Source organism: Arvicanthis niloticus, chromosome 4 (genome assembly GCF_011762505.2).
Source record: "Arvicanthis niloticus isolate mArvNil1 chromosome 4, mArvNil1.pat.X, whole genome shotgun sequence".
NCBI classification, from domain to species: Eukaryota; Metazoa; Chordata; class Mammalia; order Rodentia; family Muridae; genus Arvicanthis; species Arvicanthis niloticus.
This window is the reverse complement of record NC_047661.1, coordinates 66,937,850-66,963,898: the sequence shown is the minus strand read 5'-3', so window position 1 is coordinate 66,963,898 and position 26,049 is coordinate 66,937,850. Positions and strand designations below refer to the sequence as shown.

The 26,049-nt window shown below is 43.4% G+C and overlaps 1 protein-coding gene across 1 annotated transcript; it reads right to left on the bottom strand.

Moving 5' to 3' along the window:
* Nucleotides 1-6,187: 6,187 nt before the first annotated feature.
* LOC117707646 (Fc receptor-like protein 5) lies at nt 6,188-25,621 on the bottom strand. The gene is made up of 11 exons (XM_076932626.1): nt 25,492-25,621; nt 23,857-24,117; nt 23,306-23,590; nt 20,623-20,904; nt 19,133-19,411; nt 16,241-16,348; nt 15,519-15,546; nt 14,076-14,158; nt 13,822-13,884; nt 13,374-13,443; nt 6,188-6,846 (listed from the first exon to the last, which is right to left on the bottom strand). The coding sequence occupies exons 1-10, from the start codon at nt 25,520-25,522 to the stop codon at nt 13,391-13,393; spliced, it is 1,473 nt and encodes a 490-aa protein (XP_076788741.1). The 5' UTR covers nt 25,523-25,621; the 3' UTR covers nt 6,188-6,846; nt 13,374-13,390.
* Nucleotides 25,622-26,049: the final 428 nt, after the last annotated feature.

The window sequence follows — 26,049 nt, the reverse complement described above, 5'->3', positions numbered from 1 at the left end:
AACAAAAAGAAAGTGTTCATCAGGGCCTTGTTTGATCTCATATAAAATTCTTACTGAGATTTCTTTTATACATCTGGCTTTGAATGACTCTAACTCTGAATTACCAGTTTTAATCTAGCTTTTTATTACCAAAATTATACATTTTTAATCATAGCCAATAACTTACAGGCATATAAAACATATTTATACTTTTAAAACCAGTCAAGAATAAAAATCAAATAAATGCACAACTTATAGATTTTATCCAAACAAGTTTTTCTTACCTTTTCCAGCTGTAATTTTAAGAGAAAAGACCCTTTCACTTGTCGAACCAGAAAAATGACTCTCAGCCCCTTTACAATAGATGCCAAAAAACTTTTGGCCCCCCTAACTCCTGTCAGGGCTCCTGGTGTGCCCTACTCCCAGTCCCAGAGCAGGACAATTTATCTATCAGCCTCTGTTGTATAAATTGAAACTGTCTTTAAAGCAGGTTTTAAACTAAATTGAGGAGTAGATAGCAAGCAGTTTTAACCATTTTTTTTCTTTTGAACGTGAAACATAGAACAACAATCATTCAAACAACAAAACAAAGACAGACAATTGACACACATGGACAGATTGGCATGCCAAGGACAGAAAAAAATAGTCAGAAAAAGCAGAACTAAGGAGCCAGAGAGAGCAGGACGTCTCCTGATTCTCTCTTGCTCCCAGGAGGGCTCTGAAATCTCCATAGCAGCTGTGTCTCCTCCCCCCCCCCCCCCACAGTAACCTCTAACCAATTGAACCTGTTTTAGCAAGAATGGGTTCAGATCTAATTTCTCTACTTCATGCCGTCTGTTTCTTCCATCCTCAGCCTGTTACATGAGTTTGAATCTGCACCTGCATGAAGGCTGTCTTAGGAATCTTTGTCCCTGTGTCTCTGTGTGTCTATCCCTATGTCTGTCTGTTGTATGAATTATGTGCCTCTAGATGTGGTATCTGCTTGTCCGTAGCAAACAGCTTCACTGTTTATCTATTTAACAGCATAGAAAGCATCATACAGGGAAGGAATGGAGTACTTGGCAAAACTTAACCGAATTCTACAAGGGATTAAATCACTGGCTCCAACTGAGCCAAACTGAGCCAGAAAACAAACATTATTGTTTATCAATCAATATCCATAAATGATTGCATTTAACCTTTATGGAAGTTGCTTTCAGTTTCTGTATTTGGAGCTTCCAGCAAATGATACACATGCATGACTCTGGATCGGGGACATGGGAGAGTACATAAGGTTGTAGCTATGCATTCCGTTACGTTGTAGAAGTGTATTGCATGGGGAGCCCAAGGCGAATGAGGTTGATTGGTACATTGCTCTCTTAACGGCAGGTTAAACTGTTTGAGTGTACAGTAGTGTAGCAGTGTTAAGTCTCAAGTGACTCCAAGGCTTATTATTAACTGGTTGTGTGGTCCAGCTAAAGTTCCAGTTTCTGAGAATGTGAGGGACATGTTCAGAATACTGCATCAGTGCACATCCCATTAGCTGAAGGCTTAAATAGAAAAGGCATTACCGCCCCAGGCAAGGAGGGGCTCCTCTGGTTGATGGCTTGAATTGGACACAAATTCAAATTAACACTGGCTTCAAATTAACACTGAAAAATGGCCCTGCTGTGGTTTTAATTTGCTGACTATAGATCTTGTGACATGCCTGTCTCCATAGACTCTTTTCTCCGTCTTTCCTCTACCCTTTGTAGGGAACAGAGGTGATTAGTTCCTATTTAGAAAACATGGTGGTGATATGGATATGTAATATGAGTCACTCAAAGCATGGCTGACACTGGGCACTCTGGGAACCAAACAGTGATATAATCTGTTATGTAACTCTTCAGGTCAGATTGCCACTTTTGTATGGATTCTGTATAAAAATGGCCTTGTGGTGAGAAGCCAGAGACCTCAGCTTCTACCTTTGACAGGCAGCCTCTGTGTTTGTTGGTAAACCTATGTACTTACCTGAGTAAGTATGTACATCCTGAGTCCTGTGTACCACCTGCTTGTGTGCAGGCCATGTATACCTGCCTGTGCCTAGGAGCTTGTCTAGCACCCTTTGCCTGAGGTGAATAATATGTTTTTTTTTATTTTATTTTAAATCTACCTACACTCTCTCAAAATCTCTTTAACCCCTCAGACTATTGTGACAGTCCCCAACTCCTTTTATGGAATCAGATTATGTACCTCACACCTTTCTTTCAGTCTCCCTGTTTTCACCTCTTCTCCCACAAACTCACATTTTTTTTGGTTCTGTTTCTTTAGAGACTAATGGTTAAAACAGGGTTAGAGATCAAGAGAAGGTGTGACAGGCATAATAAAAGGTGAATACTACCTCAGGAATGGAGAGAGCCATCCAAATGGAGAGGGCATATTTATTCATAAATTATTCACAGTATGAGGCCCGAGGAGACAAACAAAGCTGGTATATTTCCCTGCCAGAGTAGTTGACAAAACCCAAGATACCCTGAGGGTGCTTGGTTAGTTCAGTGGTCAGTGTTCTTAATGTTCTATTGCTGTGAAGAGTCACCATGACCACAGCAACTCTTAGGGGAAAAAAAAAAAAAAAACATTTAACTGGGGCTGACTAATAATTCAAAGGGTTAGTCCATTACCATCATGGTGAGGAGCAGGGCAGCATGCAGGCATACATGGTGGTGGAGAAGGAGCCGAGAGTTCTACATCCAGCAAGAGAGAGAGAGAGAGAGAGAGAGAGAGAGAGAGAGAGAGAGAGAGATTCACTGGACCTGACTTGAGCTTTTGAAACCCCCAAATCCACTCCCCAGTGACACACTTCCTCCTGTAAGGCCACACCTACCTTCTAATCCTTCTCAAGCAGTGCCATTCCCTGATGACCAAGCATTTAAATATGTGAGCTTATGGGGGCCATTTTTACTTAAACCACCACAGTGCTTTTGGCTAAAGAATGGCTCAGGGCACTGAGTGTGATCCCTGTAAATATCCCTGTGGAGTTTGGCAGAGGGTAGCCAGATCTGCTTGACTAGTCTCTGCCAAGACTTTGGGGCCTCAGCTCTCAGCATAATCCCTGGAATAAAGGATCAGTACCATCTGGTAGCTTATTAGAGAGGCAGAATCTCAGGTTCTACCCAGGCCAAGGGTGAGCACCTGCATGTCCATCACATCCTTGGGTGATCATGAGGACATGGAGAGCTGAAGTCCTAACTCTTGGCAAACAGTCTTTCTTACTCAGATTTTCTCTCATTCTCACTTTGGAAAAAGCACTGTGCTTCTGAGTTCCTTGCTGATCGTATGGGATCCCATAGTGCCCTCTTCCTCATGGTTTACTTCATTTGCACAGTACTTTCTTCAACTGGAGATGCACTATGGGGTTCGTGGTGTTCCTGATCTTGACTTTCATACCAGGTGCTGACCTTAACTTCCAGACAAGTAGAAGAGAGCAAATGCAGCTGTGCCATAAGGAGTTCATCACGAGACCACTGTCCAAAGAGTGTGTCCTTCCTGCTTGGAAGACAGTACAGAGGGCCACCAGGCTGACACCATGCTCCCCAAGAACAGGACTTTGCGCTACAGTTGAGCAGTCCTAATCTAGAGGAACAACAAGCCATCAAAACTAAAGGTCACTGAGGAAGCCAGGAGATATGACTTCCTCTAGGAATAGGTGGGAGCTCAGTAGGGCCCTGAGTCCTGGCCACTTGGCACAAAGAGTGCAGTATGCACTTAAGCCTCACCACAGAGCACCCTCTCTCCCAAGGAGAATGCTAGGGTTCACCCGCTGAGTCAGGAGTTGGGAGATCTGTGGATTCATCTATGAGGTGCTGAGGTGGCCAATTTCTGGAGCCTGGGGACTGTGGTTCTTGTCAGCTTCATCTGAGCATAGATGACAAGATACCTGGAGGATGAAGCATTAGGGTAATGGCAGAGCAAGCAGGCTCTCAAGGGAAGTCACAGGTATCAGAACACTCACTGTATCTGTGGGGACCCTGAGTTCAGAGGCCACTGTACAAAGAAATGGAGAATTACGATATGGGTGCTGCTTAGAGGTGTCTGTGTCCTGTATAGTGAGCTCACCCTCTGCCCTCCATCCTTTCCCTGGCCAGCCTCCCCAACAGCACCTCACCATGCTGCCAGGGGCTGGCAAGGGAAGGACACTTGATTTCTATTCTGTTAGTTGTTTGATCTTAGATTAGTGCCTCACATTGTAGAGAGGCAGAGGTGCCATGCCTGAGCCCTGGGTCTGCCTTGCCACCACTATGGCTAAGGCCACAACACTCAGCTTCTCTGGCCTCTGTTTCTCATATGTATGATGGGAACCAGCTCACTATTTGCTTCTAGAATTACTGTGAAGACGTATGCATTTACATGCAGGTACATGTGTGCTGTGTATATATCTGTGTCTGTATAATGCCTGTCATCTTCCCAGTGTGGACAGTAGTATCTTTGTCCTCTTTCACTGTCTTCATATATGCTGCAGTCATATACGCAGGTGTGGTTTTAAGGGAGAAAATATGTTTTAATGTATAGGCCTTAGAAATGAACCTAGTATATTAAAACTGTTGAGTGTGTATGTAATTCTGTTGCCTGAGCACCAAGGCTTCCTGAAACTTCCGAATTTGATCTTGGAAACACTCTTTTTGGTGATTTATTAGTTATATGACCCCAGGCCAATAACTGAAGGGCTCTATGTCTCAGTTTTATCATCTACAAAACAGGAATAATGATGCTTACCTAACGGGCTGTAGGTTAAATGACCTCAAACGTATCACAGAAGAAAAGACTTTAGGTAAAAGTTGGAAACCCAGACTGGGAAATACAGTGGATAAAGCCACACAGCACTTTCTATAAAGAAAAGTCTGCTCAAGAACTTGATCCCCCTTTTCCAGTCCTGGTAGAAAAGAGCCAGGCTCCCTCATGGAAGCCACCTGTAGAAGTAGAGATTTATGCATGTTAGAGGGAGACTGCCAGCGTGCAGCCATTGTCACAGCTGTTCATCATGCCCCTGCGATACAGCATCCCCATGTCTATGTCCTCAGGTCATGGTCACCATGGCTCTGTAAGACAGTGTAGTGCCTGGTGTGACAACCTGGAGTCCATACTCTGGCCCTGCAGCCTGTGAAGAGGCGATCCCGGGTGGAGAATATGAGCCTCTAAATTGTGGGTCATTCATGTGAGAAAGGAATCCTTAATGGTGGGAGTCTAATTACGTGAATTATTGCATTCGTATGAGTGCTTAAACTCAGATGCTTTCCCTGCAGTGTTGAGAGCAAGGCCTGACTGTGAAGAACGGTAAGAGCTGTAACACAATCAGTAATGAGGATGAAGGATGAAGGAGGCAGGAGATGTCACTCCCCCAAAGCAGGTGACTTCTAAAAACTAAAGCAGACAGGAAGCAGACATGGCTGGCCCTCAGCTCCAGAGAGGCACAGTGTCCGTCCAGATCACACTGATCTGTAGAGCTGTGAGTCTCCATTCGTACTGGTTAACGCTGCTGTTTGGGGCAGTTTGTTACAGTACTGATAGAAAATTAATGTTGAATGGAAGGTTTTATGGATTGAACACTTTTGTTTGTTTCTAGATTCATCCTTTTAGGTTCTGGCTTGCGGTGTGGTGCTTTCGGAGTGGGGCCTGTAGGGTAATGTCCGTGATGTAGTTAGTGCTCCTCTGAGGCACGAAAATGATGATCTTGTCACCATCAAGAGCATAGAAAGAAGACATCTGTCTGTTTGCATGCCACAAAGGAGTTCCCATTAGAAACCTAACAGGCTAGGGCAGTGAAGTACCCTTTAATCCCAGGTCTCAAGAGTCAGAGGCAGGTGGGTATCAGTGAGTTTGAGGCCAGCCTGGTCTACATAGCAAGTTCTAGGGCAGCCAGGGCTATGTAAAGAGAACCTATGAAAACAAAATCAAAAAACTTTACCACTGTTATTAGCATTTGACGGCTGCTGGGGGATGAGAGTCGGTATTCTTCAGGGACACTGATCCCGAGAGGCTACCCATGCTCCAGCAGATGATGTCACATCCATGTACATACAGGCAGCATTAAAGGGGGGAGCGATGGCTCAGCCATTAAGAGCATTGACTGATATGTTTGTTTTGTAAAACATGGTATGATGCAACAGGAGGGGGTGCCTTAGTGGGCCCATGCTGAGGCACTCCCAACAAGGTACCAGCCATACAACAGATCTAGTATAAAATAAGGTTTATTTTGGGACATAAGAAGGGGGTTTGAGAAGGAAGTAGAGGCAGAGAAAGGAGGGGACAGAGGAGAGAGAGAGAGAGAGAGAGAGAGAGAGAGAGAGAGAGAGAGAGAGAAACGAAAAAAGAAAAATGGCCAGCTGGGAACAGGTGGAGAAGCAGAGAAGGGGTGGAGGGAGGGGCTAGAGAGGGAGAAGGAGTCTGAAGAGAAAGAAAGGAGAGAGAAAGAGAGAGAGAGAGAGAGAGAGAGAGAGAGAGAGAGAGAGAGAGAGAAAGAAAGAGAGAGAAAGAGAATGCCGAAACAGTCCTTTTATAGCAAGCCAGGCTCATACCTGGCTGTTGCTAGGTAATTGTTGGGAGGAGCCTAGAACAAATGCTAGCATTTCTCCATTTTGTTTTCATTAACAAGTGAGAAACTAGAAATAGGTGATGGTGAAGCAGGCATAGGGTCTTTGTGATCTTTAGTTACTTCCTGCTGACTTAGGGGTGTCATGTCTCTGGGATACCTAAGAAAATGGGGATGGGGATGTTGGTCCAGTCTTAGGAGAGTTGGCCGTTTCCTTGCTGTCCAGGGATGTGGGACCACCTGCCGGCAGGAAAGTGCAGGCCCAGGAGAAGCACCGGTGAGAGTACACTGAAGCAGCTGCAGGTTGCTTCTCTGGAGCTGTCCTGAATGTAGAATTTGAGTAAATGCCTGCACTTGGCAAGATACACACACACACACACACACACACACACACACACACACACACACACACAAGGCAGAATAAAGTTAAGTAGGTTTGGGAGACAACCTTTTTCTTAGGTGTACATTTGAAACCCTTAGGTTTTGATGGTTGAGGTGAAGAGAGCCCCAAAACCAGGGAACAGGGGAAGAACCCCACTCTCTGGAATAGGTAAGAGGTAGGAACTTAGGCTACTGATTGGGAGGTATAGTTACCTACATGGAGTCTATTTGGTCCATGAGAGGTAATTTGAGTGAGTTTCCTGGAGGTTATAGGTTTATAAAAGAGACAAATTTGTTAACATGTGAACAGTCTTTAAAGTGAGCTTAGGGAAAACAAAAACCTTTTGTGGAGTAGAAGGGGCAAGAAAGAATTTTTTCCCTCTTTCTAGATGTACATTAATTTGGCATAGTAAGAAACATTTTTAAGTTTACATTTAAAAGACAATCAAAGGAAACTTTGGCCTTGTGACTGTGATAGTTATCATATAGATTTAGCATGAGAAACACCTTAAGTCTGTAGTTAAAGGACAATCAAAGCAAACTTGAAATTTGAGCTTATGATAATCAGAGTGGGTTGTATAGTGGAATGTTTTATTAGAGTTAGGCTAATTTATCAGAACTCCATTTTGAACCTTTGAAGTCTCAATATAACTGTGGCATAGCAAGGGGGAGGAATCTGAAGCTCTTTGCATCTTAAATCAATTTTTATCACCGTCTAAGTTTGTCTGTCCTCTAATCTTCATGTCTTATGCTCACCAACCACAAAACACCTTTCTAGACCCTCATTTAGATCTTTATAATTTAAGCCATTTATTTAATTATTTACCATGAGACATAAAGCTAGTCACTAGGGAGTAGTCATTGTAAACTGAGTTTCTTTAGATAAGTAGAGGAGGATTATATCTGAAAGGTTACATGTGAAACTTGTGTATCTTCTATCATGAAGCCTGTGAACAAGGCAAACCTGTCCACCTTTTTGATGTGAGATCTGGTAGTCTTAGCTAGTTAACAAATTGACTAATGAGTAATATGCTGGTGGATTACCTTGGGGTAAGGAGTTAGTTGTTTTCTAGCTGTCAAGCAGCAGTTAGTATAGCTGTTAATGTAATCAGAAATCTGGGAAGAATTAATTATAGTCTAGATGATATTAAAATGACAGAGGATAGTCTATAGTCCACTACTAAACAGTTGTCCCAGATCCCTGTGGTCTCCATCAAAATTTGGGCAGAGTCGGTCTGGCCATCAGGCCCAGAAGATGAGAGGCTTTTTTTTTTTTTTTTTTTTTTTTTTTTTTTTTTTTGTGGAGGAGGAACATGGGAGAAATGACTCACCTTGTCTTGGGCAATATGAGACATTTAATTCTCTGAGTGTCCTCTGTACAGGCCGAGCCCTGGCAGCAGGCAAGGCAATGGAGCAGTCTTTCTCAGTGGTTATCAGACCACAATCCAGGCAGAGTCCTTTGTTGCTGTGCCCAAATCTTCTTGGAGACCTTGGGGCAGGGGTCACTGTTACGATTTGGGAGTCTCTGTCATAGCAAGCTTAAACATTTAATATTTAGCAGATCTCTGACAAGATTGAGAGCTAGTATCCATTAAGCATATCTAAGTTAGACAAGTTTTGTCTGTTTTTAATTATTTGTTCTAGATTGTACCTAGCAAACAAAGAGGTTACATTGTAACTTAATCATAGTAGCAAAACAAAGCTAAACTTTTCTTTAAGGTAGTGGCCCTTAACTCTTTACTGTTGTAAATCTTTAAAGTAATTGTACTGGCTGGTTTTGTGTGTCTGTCAACTTGACATAAGCTGGAGTTTTCACAGAGAAAGGAGCCTCCCTTGAGGAAATGCCTCCATGAGATCCAGCTGTAAGGCATTTCTTCAGTTAGTGATCCAGGGTGGGAGGGCTTATTGTGGATGGTGCCATCCCTGGGCTGGCAGTCTTGGGTTCTATAAGAAAGCAAGCTGAGCAAGCCAGGGAAAGCAAGCCAGTAAGTAACATCCCTCCATGGCCGCTTCATCAGCTCCTGCTTCCTGACCTGCTTGAGTTCCAGTCCCAACTTCCTTTGATGATAAACAGCAGCTCTGCCTCTTTCCCCCACCTTTATCAAAGATGGCAGAAAGTTAGTTACATCCTAGAATGGAACAGTATTTATTTACAGAAGCCTGGCTATGTATCAGCAAAGAGACAAATAGTTAGATGTAACAAAGAAACAAATAGATACATTTTCCCTGGTGAGCTACCTGCTCCCAGCTCCTTCCCAGAGCTTCCTCACCTTCCTCTAGGAGCTGCAGTCCTGAATCTTCTTCCACAAGCCTTCCTGGGCTCCTGAGATCCTGTCCCTTGTCTCTCAAGAACCTCCGGGAAGTTCTGCAGCTTCCTTAAGCCCTTCTGGGCCTGTGACCCTTTCTCTTCTATTCCTCAGACTCAAGGATTTTATTAAAGCCTTGCTGTTTTTCTATAAATGGCTTGGCCTCAGTACTGCTCAATCAGTATGGCATGCTTGATTTTAAATTCTGTCCTATGGTAACAGCTTATACTGCTGTACAACAAACAAACAAACAAACAAACAAACAAACAAACACAAATCTCCATATCTCTTATATCTAAACTTTCTTTGCTCTACACTTCAAAAAGTCTCTTATCTCTAAGATTTTTATACTTTCCATTCATAAACAACCTTTATTCCTACAATTTCTCTCCTCTCAAAAAAAAAAATCTCTTGCTGCAAACTAAGTGTAAGGGTTTGTAAGTTCATTGGGTATGGTTAAAAATCTGTAACAAATTTTAGCTTAACACTTGTAACAGAAAGGCTTATAATTAAAAAATATATATATACCTGGGTAATGTTAATACAACATTCTAGATTTGTGACTCAACTCTTGTTTAGAATATTCTGTATATGTAACTTAGATTCAGCTCTTGTTTAAGAAATATATCTACTAGAAAATAGATGGTTTGAAGTCGCAACCACATGTCTGGCAGCCTATCTTTACCAAGGTTAAAAAAGAGTTCTTGTAATTTCACCACCATCGTGGTTAAGGTGACCACGTGGTATAAAGCAACAATTATACAACTTCTCAGTCCTACTGAGGCCTCATTGTATCTCCCTTTCAAACAAAGGAGGCACAGCAGGGCCTGTAAATATTCGGATTAGTCTTTATGTGATAATAAGTTCCTAAGGTTATAAAGTCTACTCCGGTGAAGAAACTGTTTCAGGGATGTATATCTAACCACTCATGTCTTTGCTAACTTTGCCCAACGTCAGGCTTCTAGAACGTTTAAATAATGAACAACATATGCTCAATAAATAAGGTTTATACATTCCTAAGGTCTACACAGGTTAACTGTAACAGACGTCTAGCCTCTGTGTCTTTACTGACTTTTCTAAGTTTAGTTACTTGGATAAACAGCGTCTTACAAGAAACTGATATTCTCTAATGATGCACTGTGAAAGGATAAGACAAACAACAAACAAACAAAAATGTTTCCGGCCTCTCTATGAATTGTATTTATGGTTTTGTAAAGTTGTCAGTCAGTCCCTCTATGGAATACACTTATGGCTTAAAGTTTTATTTTGATGCTAAAGAATCTTCAATCAAATCTTCAACACAAAGTTTTAAGGCTCAGACTTAGCAGAGACAGTTGTAAAATCCCGATGTTATCAAGCTACCAACTTGTAAACAGTTAACGGCAACTAAGACATGGAAGTTAGTGCTCAGCCACCCTATAAATGATCACACTCTTTAGTGTACTAAAACTACACACACAAGCCATGGGAAGTACAAGCGTAATTCGTTTACAGGGACAAGCCTTATTTAGTATTCAATATATGTTCTTAAGGTTAAGCCTAAGCTTGGTAACTAAAAATAAGAAACAAGTAAATTTTGTTTAACTCATGAATACACAACAGATAAGGGTTCCCAGACTCTTCAGAGATCTGTAGATATCTATACAGATCTTCAGAGATCTGTAGAGAGGATATCTTTTATATGGATGGATATGGCACCTGTCAATAATAAATCTGAAGGTCTATAGCTTAGGCAGGATAGGAGGTGAGATATCCAGGAGGAGAGAGAATTCTGGGATAGAGCAAGGCTTGGGGAGAGCTGCCCAGGAAGAGGTGTGGAGACAGACTTGTAGTACCTGAGCTCAGGTAACCAGCCACTTGGTAGAATGTAGGTTAAAATAATTGGGTTATTTTAGTTATGATTTACTCAAAGCAGATCTAACTACAGACCTAACTGTGTGGCCAGGGTATTTGTAAATATATTTTAAATCTGAGTCTAATTTTGGGGAGCATGGGGCTGGGAGGAAGGACCAGCACTTAAACTTCTACAGAGATCTGCTGAATGAGGCATTTAAAATATTTAATTGAAAAATATTTCCACGACAGACAGAACTGCAAGTTCCTAGAGGCAACCCTAAGATCTCAAAAGAAGATGATGGGATATGACTACTTCACCTGGATTGGTGTAGCACTAACCACTGGTTGAAACTGCCCATGCCTTACCTACCACCAGTGCTCTGCACAAATTATGGACACTGTTGAGTTGACTGCTCTACTCTGCCTTGCCAACGTGGGTCAGTTTTCCCAAGTTCCTCCACAGAAAAATCTCTCAGACTTTCTGGGTCTGGCAGCCGAAGGCCAATGTTGTCCTGTGCAACAGCAAACGATATACTGTCTGTCTGTCTGTCCTGTGCGACAACCAAAGACGGGCTACCTCTGCCCTCAGTGAAGCCACAGAGACCAGGAGCCTAGGACAACCGTCCAGATGGCAGTCATTCTCTGCCATTTTACTTGATACGTACATTTGGATTGCACTTCCTGCTATAATTTATCCTTTTCAGATCTCTCTCTGATGATATTGATATTATAGCTTTATGTTAACAGCGGCAGGCACCCAGCTCCTCTCCCCAAGGCTGCAAGCTGCCATTTCAATTTTTTTTATATGTAAGAACTCACTTTTCTAGAGCTACTAGGTCTCTGTCTCAGAGACAAAGTCACAGTTTACCACGCTGATAGAGAAATACAACAGGTTTTAATTAACTTTACAGTTCCTTTATTTAAAGGCTCTTGCTTTGCAGTGACTGCTCTCAATAATCAACCATTCGCGTCTCATGGTAAATGATTAGCTGAAAAGAAAAACTCCAACGTTTATATAAGTTTTAAAGGCCTAAGAAAGTAATTTGTAGGAAAGTTTGTAAACGCAAGTTGTGGTAACATGAAATATTGAGTTGTGAAGGTCTAAGAAAGTAATTTAAGGCGTGTAAGTGCAAGTTGTAGAGGTATAAGACAGTAATTTAAAGTAATGACAATCATCTCTGATTTTTTCCTCTCTATGCTATTGTTATATAAAGACTTCTAAAGTTCACAGTTTTAACATTAATCAATGGAGTTCTGACAAGCTATTAATCTAGCCTGATGAAGCACTGCTGCTATTACAGTCACAAGCTCGAAACCATCTTCTAAGCATAGGCTTAACAACCTTCTCAATCATGCTGAACACATCTCTGTCCAATCCATATATCCAGGCCTCGGGATATATAGGAACAGTGTTAATGCTTTTAACTCAGAATCATACCTTGAGGTCCCCAAGCTTTTACTCTGACTCAAAGGCAGGAGGCCATTGCTTTTTTCTATAATGTGGATTTCAGTAAAGATTGCAAATGGCGGGAATGCTAATATGTCTAAAACACTTAGCATTTTGTAAACTTAAAACAATTCCTGTAAGCTTCAGGAAGTCATGACTTGTATCCACCTGTCACATTTCAAATGGACTCCAGACAATTACTCTGGTCAATCAGCAACCTAAGATTTTCCACCTTCTGCCTACCCCTGGTTTTGGGGCTGCTCCCAATCCCAAGTACACACCTAAAATAAAAAGTGTCTCCTAAACTTCTTAACTTTACATTCTGTCCATCTATATCTGTCCCAGCAGGTTCCAGACAGCTGCAGACTGCTGCAATACTGCCTGCAATGTGCCAGCCCCAGGTGTTCCTTGGAACCTACATGCCAGACTGCTCCAAAGCAGCCCCCACTTCCCTAGCCCCAGGTGGTCCCTCAGAACCTGGGCAGCAAGTAAAACAGATCTTCCCCAGCCTGCCCCCATCCCTTCCTTCCTAGCTTTCATCAATTTTCCAGTCTTCTGGGGCCCTGATGACACCCTAATTTCAGCAGAAAGCAGTTATAGAAGAGATTACATCATCCTTTATCATTAGCAAGAAGGCTGGAATGTTAAGTCTTAAAGAAACTCAGGACAAATGGCTAACTAAGGTGCCCATTTAACATATCAAAGCAGAGACTGGCCACCAATCCCCATGGCTTGCTCTGTTCAGGATCTCTCTTGGTCTACTTGCCCCACCACCCCATGGCCCAGTTCAGTCTGTTGGCCACATTCAGTCTGGACTCTTCCAGATCTCTCTGGCTATTCACTCTCTTATATCTGCAATAAACCTTTTCCACAAGCATACCTTGGAGGAGACATGTCCTAGTTTTTCTCAGCCATCTGGCATCTTGATCTTGGGCTTTCAGACTCCTGAACTGTAAAAAAAAAAAAGTTTGTTTTTTCAGGGTTCTATGTTTTCCTACCTACTGCCTACCCCATGTTTTAGCCATCCAAACTAGGAAAGTAGGGATGGCAGCCATATTCCACCTTAGAGGTGCAGACACAGATGCTCAGAGGGGACTCTGCCATGGCTTTGTAACTTGGGTTATCTTGAGTTCACCCATAGACAACGGAGGAGCTAGTATCACTACATGGTGGCTTTGGATTAACTCCAAACAATGTAGGTGCAAGTTAAGGAATCCTAGCGTCCTAGTGAAGAGATGCTCTGTGCCTGGCTGGCCCAGACCTGCTGAGAAGTGAAGGCTGAGCAGTAGTGAGGAATAGAGAGGTTCCCCCTGCACCCCCACTATTACCTGCATGTTTCCGTCTCGGTTGAGTTCTCCGTACTTCTGTGTAAATCACGTTTTCTTTAGGGTCTACTTAGGAAGAAGGTGAGATTTCAGAGAAGGATAAGGTGCTTCCTTCTCTTCTCAGCTACCCCATCCCCTGGCCAGTTTGTTCTCTAGAAAGATTATAGCCCTCCAGGCTTTATTGTCTTCTTGACCCTGCTCCAGTATGTATCTTGTGATTTCTGCCAAACCAGAGACCATAGGGCTCTTGTCCTCACCATTGCTGTACACTGGCTGCAGTTCTATACAGGCTGGTACGTTGTAATAGGTGGGCTCCTGGGGTTCTGAATCTGAAGGACTCCTGGAAGATATAGAAGCACTGATGTTTCCCGGTAAAATGAGGGGAATTGTGATCCCTCCTAAGAAGTTTTCAACCGGCATTATTTCTGTTTCTAGGTTAAATCCCCATGGTATGTAAGAGGCACCGTGCTAACAATACTTAGAAGTATTTAGTTCTGTTTTGCTCCCATTTTATATGTGTAAGCAATGACTATTCTATAAAGTGAAGTGGCTTACCATCGCCACTAAACTAGAAAAGGGGAAGAGCCAAGATTTAAAACAGGCCTGAGGCCCCTTTCAGAGTCACTAATCTTAGAGAAACAAAGACCCCAAGGAACTTTTGTGGTTTGGACGAAGCCACTATAGGAGGCTCGATGGCAGTCTGTGAGCTGTGGAGTGACTTTTAAAGCAAGCCTTCAGGATGCAAGATGGTGGCATGGTGGCAGTCTCTTCACAGATCCTACTCCTTGGCAGAGCTACTCCTCTAGGTGTGTGAGGTAGGTGCTCCATGCTCTTGGTTGTCATTGCAACAGATTTTGATTAGGTAGAGCATGCCTAAAGATGTCTAGGCTAATTAAGCTATGTCATCTCAAGATATGGGTGGATTCAATGTCTATGTGATATGAGAAAAGGAACTAAAAAGTACATTCATGATTAACAAGAAGGAAGCCAGTTTGCAGAGGAAGACTGGAAGCCTTTCCACACCTTGGCATCATCTAAGGCAGAGAACATGTGTGAAATGAAGCTCAGAGCTTACAAATGGGAGGGAGGGGATGCTATAAATATCATGAACCACATGGATGGCTGGTTTTGGGACTCTTTTCTTGACTGGCTAGTCCAGTTCCGTTCCTGAGAGTGATGCTTCCTTTTTAAATAAACTATTTCTGTCCTATGCCTCCTGACTTCAAAGGCATGACTTTTTCATCTTTCCTCATTAGCATCGGCAGGATTTTCATCTAACTTGTCTATTTTTTAATTAAATTCTAGTAAAATTTGTATTGAGCCTTCTTCTTAGGTCTTTTCTAAATTCTTTTATTAATGAGAATAAGAATCTCCAAAGGGAACTCGTTTCCCTGGTAACTGTCAAAGTGGTCATTTAGACACCCAAGCTCATAGTAATACAAAGAAAGTGATTTAATAAATGAAAATCAATTACAACTTGATATGAGAAGGAGGCTTAGCTCCCTGTAGCTAAGGGGGAGGTTCTGGGAATTGGCTTGAGGCATCCCAAGGGAGGGGCAGCATCAATTGGATACAACCCATCTCATCAACATGTGTAGAAATTGTGGTCTTGTGATAATAAGCTAATAAGATTTGAGATTTGATTTAAATTTTCTGTCCTATGGGTGTTTACATTACTTCCAGAAAAATGAAGTTCTTACCTGGAGTCATCAGAGGCAGGCTCTCCCCCTGTAAAGGAATGCATTAGATTTCAGGAAGAGGGGTCTTCATGGGGACTAGATGGCAGCTTAGATGGGGCTCACATGGAGACTGCCAGGAACTTTCATTACTGAGATCTTAATCTTTGCTATGCCGATGGAGGGGGAGAGAGAAAAAACAACTGAAAATTTCCTGTTGGCCCCAAGTAAAGGGAGCCTCCTCAGTCCATCCTCCCTCAACCTCAGTCCATCCTCCCTCAACCTCAGTCCATCCTCCTTTAACCTGGACTTTCAAAGACAGTGGTCTTTAATGATTATAGATAGTTCAATAGTCTTAGACAGGAGAATGGACTTGATCATCTATAAAAATACTACACATTTTAAAGACCAGTAATTTACCAAATCTCATTTGGTTTCTGTTCTGACTTCAATTTCTTAGAGCCTTTTTCTTGTTTTCCTTCCTTGACGAATCTTATGAACACACAGAGGAGAGCCTTTGCCTTTCTGAGGTTGGAGAAATGGCATCTCATCAAGGTATGCTGCACTCATGTAGCTAGTGGAACAACTTTGTATTTGGTAAACAGGACTTCTGAGGGACCCAGAGGGAAAGGCAAGGGATCATGTGATGGAAGAGGAGGATCTCTAGAGAGCCTAGGGATGGTCACACAGTCAGTGTGAGCATGCAGGAACAGAGACAGGAAGGATATGATTAGGGAGCCACCCACCTGCTTTTCTAGAGAACCAGCAATAAAACAGAAACACTCCAACAGCCGTGATGAGCAGTCCCACAGTGATTCCGGCGGCCACAGGAATGCTTCTGTTCTTTGTCATGTCTGTGGGGCAGAGGATACCCAAGCATAAACCCAGGAAAGGGTGGGCAGTTTTGAGTGGCTTTGAGTCTTGAATCTGATGTTTTGGTGTTGGGGAGGAGAAGAACCTTTGTGACCAGGAGTATCAAGGTTTAGTAGTGACAGATGTGGCACAGACGATGGCTCATTTGTTCATGAGAAAGCTTGTCACAAGGAAAGGCGAGGGTCAAGATAGATTGTGGCCAGAGAGAAGGAGCAGCCAGCGGACAATTCTAAGTTCTGAGGTGCTCTTTAAAGCCTGGCTCTCCTGCACCAATTAGGAATCACTTAAAAACAATGATTTAGAGAGCCATCAGCTCAAGGACTTGTCTTTGAGAAGCGCTTTCCTGGTCAGCCATGGTGGGCACTGTGTGGTGAAGCACATTTACCGGTGATGAAAAGTGTGTACCTGACACATAAACACAAACATGTTTGCGGAATCTGAAAATGAAGACACACCTGAAAACTGGGAATCTGAAAGATGAGGATTGCTAGAAGAGAAAAGGTGGGCTTGAGAGAACATGGCCAGAACCTGCAGTGGAAAGGGGCCAGATGCAATACGGAAGGACTATGTATAGGTTATGAGGCTGGCAGTGTGTGCAGTGAGTGAGGACAGGCGAGTTGGCTGGTCCGTTTGAATTGCTGCAGAGGGCAGGACAGCAGTCTGATGGGCCCAGTAACTGTGATGAAGTAGAAGGCTGGAGATTCAGTCAGGGCTGGCCCTGCTAAAGATTTGATCTTCATCAAACAATAGAAAGGCATGAAGCTGGACTGGAGTGGGTCAAGAGTGGAACAGGTGGGTCACTAAGTGGCACTTCAGTACTGACGTTGAGGCATAATTACTGGGACCCAAAAAACTGGAATACTGGTCGAGTCTGGGAAGAGCAGGTTGTGTCTAGGCTCTGCAAGACCATCTGGGGCTATGGACGTAAAGGTAGTGGTTGGAGCAGCTTGCAGTCTTTAATTGATTGGAAATCTGCTAGAATACACACACACACACACACACACACACACACACACACAGAGAGAGAGAGAGAGAGAGAGAGAGAGAGAGAGAGAGAGAGAGAGAGGGAGGATAAAGTTAAGGAGTTTGGGGGGATTTTTTTCTTGTGCACATTTGAGGCTTTTATGCCCATGGTCCTGGTAGTTGAGGGAAGGGAATCCCCAAACCAGGGAAAGGATGAGGGACCCCGGCCTCTGGAATAGGCAATGGGTGGGGAACCTTAGGCTGCTGATTGGCCTGGGTATTTAGCTGGAGTTCATTTGACCCATGAGAGGTGGATTCAAGTCACTTCCCTGGAACTTACTACAGTCTTTTGATTTTAAGTTTCCAAAAAGAGATAAGTTTTAGACGTGTTAGCATTATCATTGTTTGTAACCTATACTGAGACTCATACTCACACCTTTGTGTCACAGTAGAAGCTTGGGAAACAGTTTTTTGGGTTAACACTTTTTAAGGGGAGCTCAGGGAAAAGAGAAACCTTCCATGGAGCAGAAAGTCAAAAGATTGCTTGATCTTAATTTTCAGATGACTACAAACCACGAAAGAGGGGCTTCTTCCCTGTATCCAGAAGACTGGATGTGTGTGTGTGTATACAGTTAGTACAATGAGAAGCACTTTTAAATCTTTACTTGAAGACAACCAAAAGAAACTTAAAATCCTGAGCTTGTGTCTGTGATAATATCAGAACTCCGTTGATCAATGTCAAAATTCTGAAATTTTGAAGTCTTAATACAACAGTAGCTTATCAAGGGAAAGAAATCTGAAGCATTTTTATTCCTTTTATATACCATAACTCACTTTCTTACCACTCTTTAAGCTTTTACATCCTCTAATCTTTATAACTTGCATTTACACACCTAACTTAAACTCTAAAACACTTTCTTAGATCCTCATAATGTAAGCTTTCATATCCTCAGACTTTACAAAAAGAAAACCCCTCAAAAACCCAACAATCCTATTTTGAGAAATATATCCTATTGTGAGAAATCTTCTAGTTCTTCCCTGAATTGCCTATGCTGTCTTTCTTATTTTCTTCACTCTCAAGACAGCCTTACAAAAAATTCTTACCTACCCAGAACTCCTGGGCCTCTTTTTCCTTGTGATACAAAAGATTCATGTCTGATGTATCGCTGATGTATCAGACTCAGTATTTTCCTACAATGCTGTTACATTGCTTTGAAAAACAAAACAAAAAAGCAGCTGGATTTTTACTTTCTTCTAAACAAAGATTCATGTGAAATAACAAGCACATTTGTTCAGTAAGTGGCTCCATTGTGATGTTAACTAGTGGCCTTGATAATGACCAACCATGATCTGTATATTGAACGAAATGAGGATATGACTGATCTAAGGTGTAGCTGAGGAGAATTGATTGATTGTAGTTATGAGAGAGAGTACAGCCAAAGACATCTGGAAGAGTTCAAAGCAGAGAAAGTAGTGGGCTGCATATGGCCATCAGAGTGAACTGGGCCATGAGAGGAGGGCAGGAGAAGCAAGAAAGGAGAACCAAGAAACAGGGGCAAAAGAGAGAGGGCACAAGGAGACAGCATGAGATGACCACACACATTTATTAAAGGCTATGGCGTTTCTGAGCCTATCAAGGGATGGATAAGCACAGACAATGAGTTTGGCTGAGAAGGGAGCGAGCCTAGAACAGGGCTGTGGTGATTATGGTAGGAAATAAAGGTTGGGGGCAAACTTTCAAAGGGGTTTGGTGAGAGGGAAATCTGTATAGCAGTGGGTATCAGCAGGAACCCAGGACTTACCCAAGACAGAGATCCACATAGCCTCACTGCGCTGGGCTCCCAGGCCATTGTCTGCTGTGCAGTAGTAGTTTCCAGATCGCTCTGTGCTCATAGAGAAATTGAAGGATGCTCCTCCTCCGGAGAGTGTAGAGCTGTTCCCCAGGGAGACATTCTCATAGTAAAACTCATACAGGATGTATGGAGAGCCCCTCTGGGATTGACAATGAAGTGTCATCAAGTCTCCCTCATGGGCCCGGGTCCTGCCGGTGCTTAGGTTGAGAACTGGTTGAGATACTGGAACTGGAGGAGAGAAAGTGGGTTGACAGTTACTTCCATTTTGTTCTAATGCAAATGCTTGGTCTCCATTCTACCAGATCTTGGGATAGCTCAATCACCCAGACTGGACACCAACAATCTCCTGACTTCCATGTTGGTCTTTTATTTGTTTCTTTCCAATTTGCCTTGTCCCTCCTGACTCCCCTTGTTAGCCAACTCTCCTCCACTTTACAGAGATGGTACCTTCAGGGGAGAAGTTTGTATTCTACTGCCACAGGACTGACACCCTTTCCTCAGTCAGCTCTTTGGTCCTTTGTGACCCACTTCCTCTCCAGAGTTTTAAGCCTCTGTGTCAGTCTCTGTTCTCCATTTCTCTACTTAGGGTAGCTTCAGTGCTTTGCTCCAGGATCTTTAACCTTCTAAATTTAATGTACTCTTGCAGGATGCTCTCCTCCAGTACTACCTTCTTCCAGGTACTCAGAACCATCCATTCTATCAGAGTATTAGAAGCTGAGCAGGAGGAGCCTCTATGGATGGTAACTGTAGCCTGTTAGGAGTATGCAACCTGACCCTGTATATGACTTCTGGCAGTTGCTTACTTCTGATGGACAATAGCTTCTCCTTGCTCCATTGCCTGGACATGGGAATAATTTTGCAAGTGCTCAGAGAACAGAGAGATGTGTTGAGGTTCAAGAGCCTTAGGATTTCAGTCTCATGTTAAAACTAACAGACAGATGTTGAGCCAGAGGCAGAGGCCTTCAGCCTCTTGGTGAAGCTCTACTGCATTCTCCATAGCATCTCACTGTAGGAGACCAAGGGTGGGAGTAAGCGACCTACTGGGGTTTGAAGACACGTAGTGTGGCCAGGGTGGGTCCCTGAGAATCAGGTTACAGTAAGATGCCAGGAGGCATTTCCCCAGACACACTACTAGCATCCCATCTGGTCCTCCTTCATAAGAGCCATTTCATTCTAACCGAGGAGAATTTGTAATTTGCAAAGGGTGTGTTCCTAATCACTGAGCATTTTCCTCCACCTGATGTTCTGAGAATTCCCACTGCCCTCAGCTTGTTCTGTCTATTTCTAAGTCTTTCCTAATGCTTGGCAGGTTGTTCAGAACATGGAATTATTGGTAACTGACAACATCTACGTCTACTTGACTGTCTCAAGTCCTCCTTAAGAGTCTCCATGTGCAATGTGGGAAATCCATTCCTCAGATGATACCTGGCAACACACACCTTTTACGGTGATGGGAACTGCCTTGCTGACAAAACTTCGGCGGCTGTTGTTAGCCTCACAGTAATACTCCCCGGCGTCACCGATGTTCACTTTGGAGATCTTGAGTTCTGCTTCTGAGGACTTAAGAATCTTTGTTTCTTTATTCGGCATTTCCCTTTTATACCAGGAGAATTTGAGGGGTCCTGGGACTCCTTTTATTGAGCAGTTGAGTAACAGCAACTGCCCTTCAAACACCGACTGTGAGGCTGGGACGATGCGTGTTTGGAAGTCCGCAAAAGCTCCTAAATGAATAAGAATGACGTGTGGGACTTTTGGCAATGGCATGCTCATGGGTGAGGGGTAGAAAGACAAAACCTGTTTTACCATGTGGGAAGGGCCCTAGAGTAACGTTAGGCTTGTCTCTGGGAAGTGAGAAGACAGTGGAGACTGTTTTCTGCCAGCAGACAAGGCCCCACATTCCTGAGGGCCTTGTCAAGGATGTGGAGCAGGACTACAGGATTTTCTGCCCAACTTGACCTTACGCCCACCTTATCCTGATAATCCCAGAGCTGTTACCCAGGGCTCAACACTGAGGAAAAGTGGAGGAGGGAAACAGGAGACTTGGCATCAAACATGGTGGTCTTGAGTACAGTGCCAGTAGCGTTTGACTGGAAATGAACTACTGTCATGAGTAATAAGCTGGCCTTGAGTTGTCACCTCTTAACTTCTCTAGTGTACCTGTCAGACGAGCAAAGAGAGTAAGTCCAGGATCGACTCACAAGGAAGGATTGTCCATCCTGGGAACAGTTCTTGTTGGGCCTAACACAAGGTCTAATCTCCATTCCACCTCCACCCTTCAGTCATGTACACAAGTGGAGGGCGCTAACAGGCCCTAGAGAGATTTACATACTAATGAGGTACCTGAAGGCCAGAGGTGGAGCCGATTAAACATTCCTCCCCAGCCCCTCCCCCCTTCTCCCCTCCCCTTTTAACTTAGGTCGATCCTGGGTTTGAGGGGTATGCATCCAGATCCGTCCACGATCCGCCATGTGAATAAACCGGTTTTGGAAACCCAAGGGCTTCCTCGTGTGTTAGGGCTGCGCCGCTATGAGGAACCGTGAGGAGCCAGGGAGAGACTTTTAGTTAATGAACAGCCGGGCCCAACTTCCAGCTGGAGAAACCCAGAGCGGTTCCCAGCCGACTACCCACAGCATGGCAGGAGGAACCGCGGGATCCCCAAGCCTTTTTTTTCCCCACAAGTTCTAGGCATACTGTCTTAGGACAGTGCCTTTTTGGATTATTCTCCAGTCCTGAAGAACAAAATATAGAGGATGGGAATGTGTGTGGTTCAGCAGTTAGGTTGAAGGAAAGACTGTGCTAGGAATAACTGCAATGCGACTGTTGGATAATGCCTTCTCTTTCCTCTCTGAACTGTTCATCTTTAAATCAGTAGCCATAGGAGCACCCATTTCTTACAACAGAAGAGTCGACTGATAGAATTTCATCAGTCAGATTGGTTTCTTAGCAAAGGGAGCAAATTCATAGGTAATGCTCTCACTTCCCTTCCCTCCACACCCAGGATCTGGGTGTTCTAGACTATGTGTCACCTACTATGCTCAACTAGATTTCCTGTGAGATGGACCAAATTCAGTCAGGCAAAGCCAATGGCTAACGACCACGCTTAAGAAAGCTATCTTATTTTTGAGCCTTAGGAAAAAGTGGTAGTCTGTGCAACACCATTTCTAAGGGCATCAAGATGGATCTGCTTATTCCCCAAGACTTCATCTTTTGGCTTACTTGTCCTAAAGCAGTCTGCATTAGGCACCTCGTGTTCTGGAAACCTGTCTTTTTGGCTGAGCAGAACACTCAGCCCAGTTTGAGGGCTGACCCCATTGTAGGGATGGTTCTGATGTTGCCCTGTTCCCCAGCTGGTTCTTGATCTGTCAGTAAAAAACCCACGGGACAATTACTGGGTGGAAGAAATAGGCAGGACTTCTGAGTCCCTGGAGGAAAGAGACAGATGCAAGGGAAGAGAGACAGAGTTCACCATGCTTCTGATGGAGAAAAGTTGATAGGTCATGTGAGATCTCAAAATGGAGTGGCTACACAGGCTGCTCCCACAGGCAAGTGGTCAGGGATGTTTCGCAGGGACTAGATTTAATAGAGCAACTAAAATTTAGGGCAGGTGGGAGGTTCTGAGCTAAAAATATTGATAAGGACATGTTAGCAACAGGAGTTTAATAATGCCTAGCAATTGTGCCCAAAAGGCAAGTTGAAAACGAACAACTGTTGTATGTGTGTGTGTTTTATCTGTGGATTCAAGGGAAGCTGGATGGGAGCTGGTATCGAGCCCCATTCCTGGAGTTATGGTGAGTAACAAAAGCTACACACAACACCTCATAGTCCACAGTTTAGGACCATAGCACTGGAAGGTAAACTTATGTCAGACTGAGACCAGAAATACTTTTATCTAAAGGCACCGAAAGAAAAAAAAAAAAACAAAAAACGAACATGTTTTTTGTTGTTGTCTTGTTTTTCTTTCTTGGTTCTAAGCTCATCAGGGATATCTGCAACAGCTGAATATTTTCTCTCATACAACTTCCACAGGCATGAGATAATACTTTCTATAGAGACTAGTAACCCAAACTGGTGTATGCTTCTGAATAGCTGCCATGCCTTGAAAAATCTCAGAATGATACTTACTCTGCACTGGAATTTTGAACTCGATACTTTGTTTTCCAACTTGGGAATTCTTTGTTTCTGCCTTGCACTGGTACCACATTGAATCTTCAGTCCATATGGCAGGAATGTGAAACTCTGAGGAGCTGCTGCAGCCTGACCCCAGAGCCTGGTAGTTTCTGAAGAAACAGAACTGGAGCTGGACATCTGACCTCTGTGCAGGGAGCTGGGTCTGACAGGTCAGGGTCACTGGGCTTCCATCTATGGGTTGAGGAGGTCTGACCATCAGCACAGGGTGTGGGAATAACTCTAGAAAGGATCACAATTGTTCACTGAGCAGGTAAGTACTCTGCAGAAAACCCACTTTCATCCTTAGGGCCAATGTATGGAGTGGTACCACTCCCCAGGTGCTGGCTAGAGGGAGATGCTGCTTTTGATTATCAACGTCCTTCCACCCAAAGACTGTTTGTGCTTCTGTTCAATGGACTGGCAGCCCACCCTTTCTTCCTATTCTACCTTTACAACCATAGGCAGCCTGCCTCTGATTAACCTGTCCAGAATAATTAAAGTCATACCTTGGACTTGAACTTTGACCATATTGGAAGAAATGATGTTTCCCCAAGACCACGGCTTCTTGTGAGTGCATTTGTATTCATCGTTGTCCTGCAGATTTACATGACGAATATAGAGCTCAGAACTTGGACGAGATAATTCCAGAGCTTGATCATTCTTGTAAAATGTCAGGGTCTTTGGGGCTATGTGTTCCTTTCCATGGCACCTCAGAACCACAGAGTCTCCTTCGAACACAGGAGGTGGAGCTCGCAGTATCAGGAAAGCTGTGAACACACCAGGCCCACCACTTGGAACATACCAGACCCACCACTTGGAACACACCAGACCTACCACTTGGTTCACTTTCCTGGTTCTCCTTATCATTGCCGTTCTAAGTCGGCTTTACTTTTTAAGGAAGTGGGAGTGGAGAAAGCATTAATTCTCTTTCTGAGCTTAAAATAAACACCTGTACTTTGAGAAATCCTGGACAGCAGAAGGTAAGTTAAAAAGCTCCCCGCATCATTGTGAACAATCTTTGAGTTCCTTCTCCCATGTTGGTATACCAGAGTTTCTGTATGTCTTTCCCTCTTAGGGGATTTTAATGACTCATATCTACTTGCAGGCTCACCTCTCGTTTCACCAGTGCACCCTCTAGTTGAACCATCACTGCAGCTAAATTTTCAGAAGCCACAATTTTCTCTCAATACTCTCAAGATCATTTAATGAGGTCTCCTGTTCAATTGAGTGCCCTTTATTTTGGGGTGTGTAGATTTATGAGCTTTGGTAGGAAATGTTCAAGGGAATCATGAGGTCAAAGAGCATTACTTTTTTCCTTTCCTAGTTAATAGTGTGTTTTCTTGCTCACAAAATCAAAGGCTTTTTTCAGAAGGCTGATACTACTTCAACTTTAAAACAGAGGGCTTCAAGACCAAAAGAAAATATGCCTCCTTCCTTTTCTCCCCCTCCATCTTGCCTTCCTACCTTTTCTCCCCCTTCCTCTCTTTGTGTACCCATAAAAATCAATCCATTTATTTCTATCTATCTAACATTCACACACACACACACACACACACACACACACACAGAGGCGTGTTGGTGTGCACGAACAAGCACAAGTCCTTATGACACTATTCTTAATAAACAAAATGGATTCAAGAAGCATTCAAATAAATTGCTTCTCAAATTTCATTTACATGAGCAGTTTATAAACACTACATATTCTTGGGGCTCAATAATTTCAAGATTTGAGTCCATAAATACAGGGTGGCTCCCAAGTCTCTGTGTGGTCACAAAGCTGCCCAAGCTTTCTGATTCACGCTAGACTTTAAGGACCACAGGGATCGGAGTGAGTGTATTTAGAACTCAGTTAGCTGTTACTGACAGTTATGACCTTCTGTATGCACTAGCTGAAGTCACTGACTACTAGGCTGAGTAGACTTTACCTCAGAATGTTTAAATTTTATTAATTTTTATGTTTAAATTTAAGCTAATTCTGTGCCATATCTGGTTCTCTATAGGAATTTTTAATCTCTCTGTAACCGTTGTATAAAATAGAATGGCTTGTTCATGAGTTGTTTGTGTTAAGTAGTAATATAATCTACAGGGAAAATTGGACAGAAATGGTATCTGAAGCTTCAGTTCTTTCACTTCTGTCTCACCTTCTTCATAAAAGACTAAGTTCACGGGCATGCTTGGAGGTAAGCTGTCGGCTTGGCACCAATACTCTCCAGACACACGGACTGGTAAAGTAGGTGCTTTATCCACCAAAACACCTTGGGTTTGCCTCAGTGTTTTGTTTTTCTGGTACCATTTTGTTTTCTGGGGTAATCCAAATCCATTACAAGTCAGAATGACTGTCTCTCCTCGAAAGAAAGTGGTCCATGGAGGCTGAAGGGACACCACGGATCGGGGTGCAGTTTCTGAGGAAGAGAAAATGAGTCTGTAACAGAGGTCCCCACAGTTTCCAATCTAGAAGAGCCCTGTGGGGTTGGGGAGAGAGAGAGAGAGAGAGAGAGAGAGAGAGAGAGAGAGAGAGAGAGAAAGAGAGAGAGAGCTGGCTTTGGACAGTTCCCAAGAGCACAGTGTTTCTTCCCCCTCCCTTGTCTCATGTCCATCCCCTCATGTCCTCCTGTGTCACCTTGTCCCCATGTGTGCCCCACCCCTGCCCTCACCCACCCAGGGGCTCATTGAAGGCTGAAGACTGCATGTCATCCAGG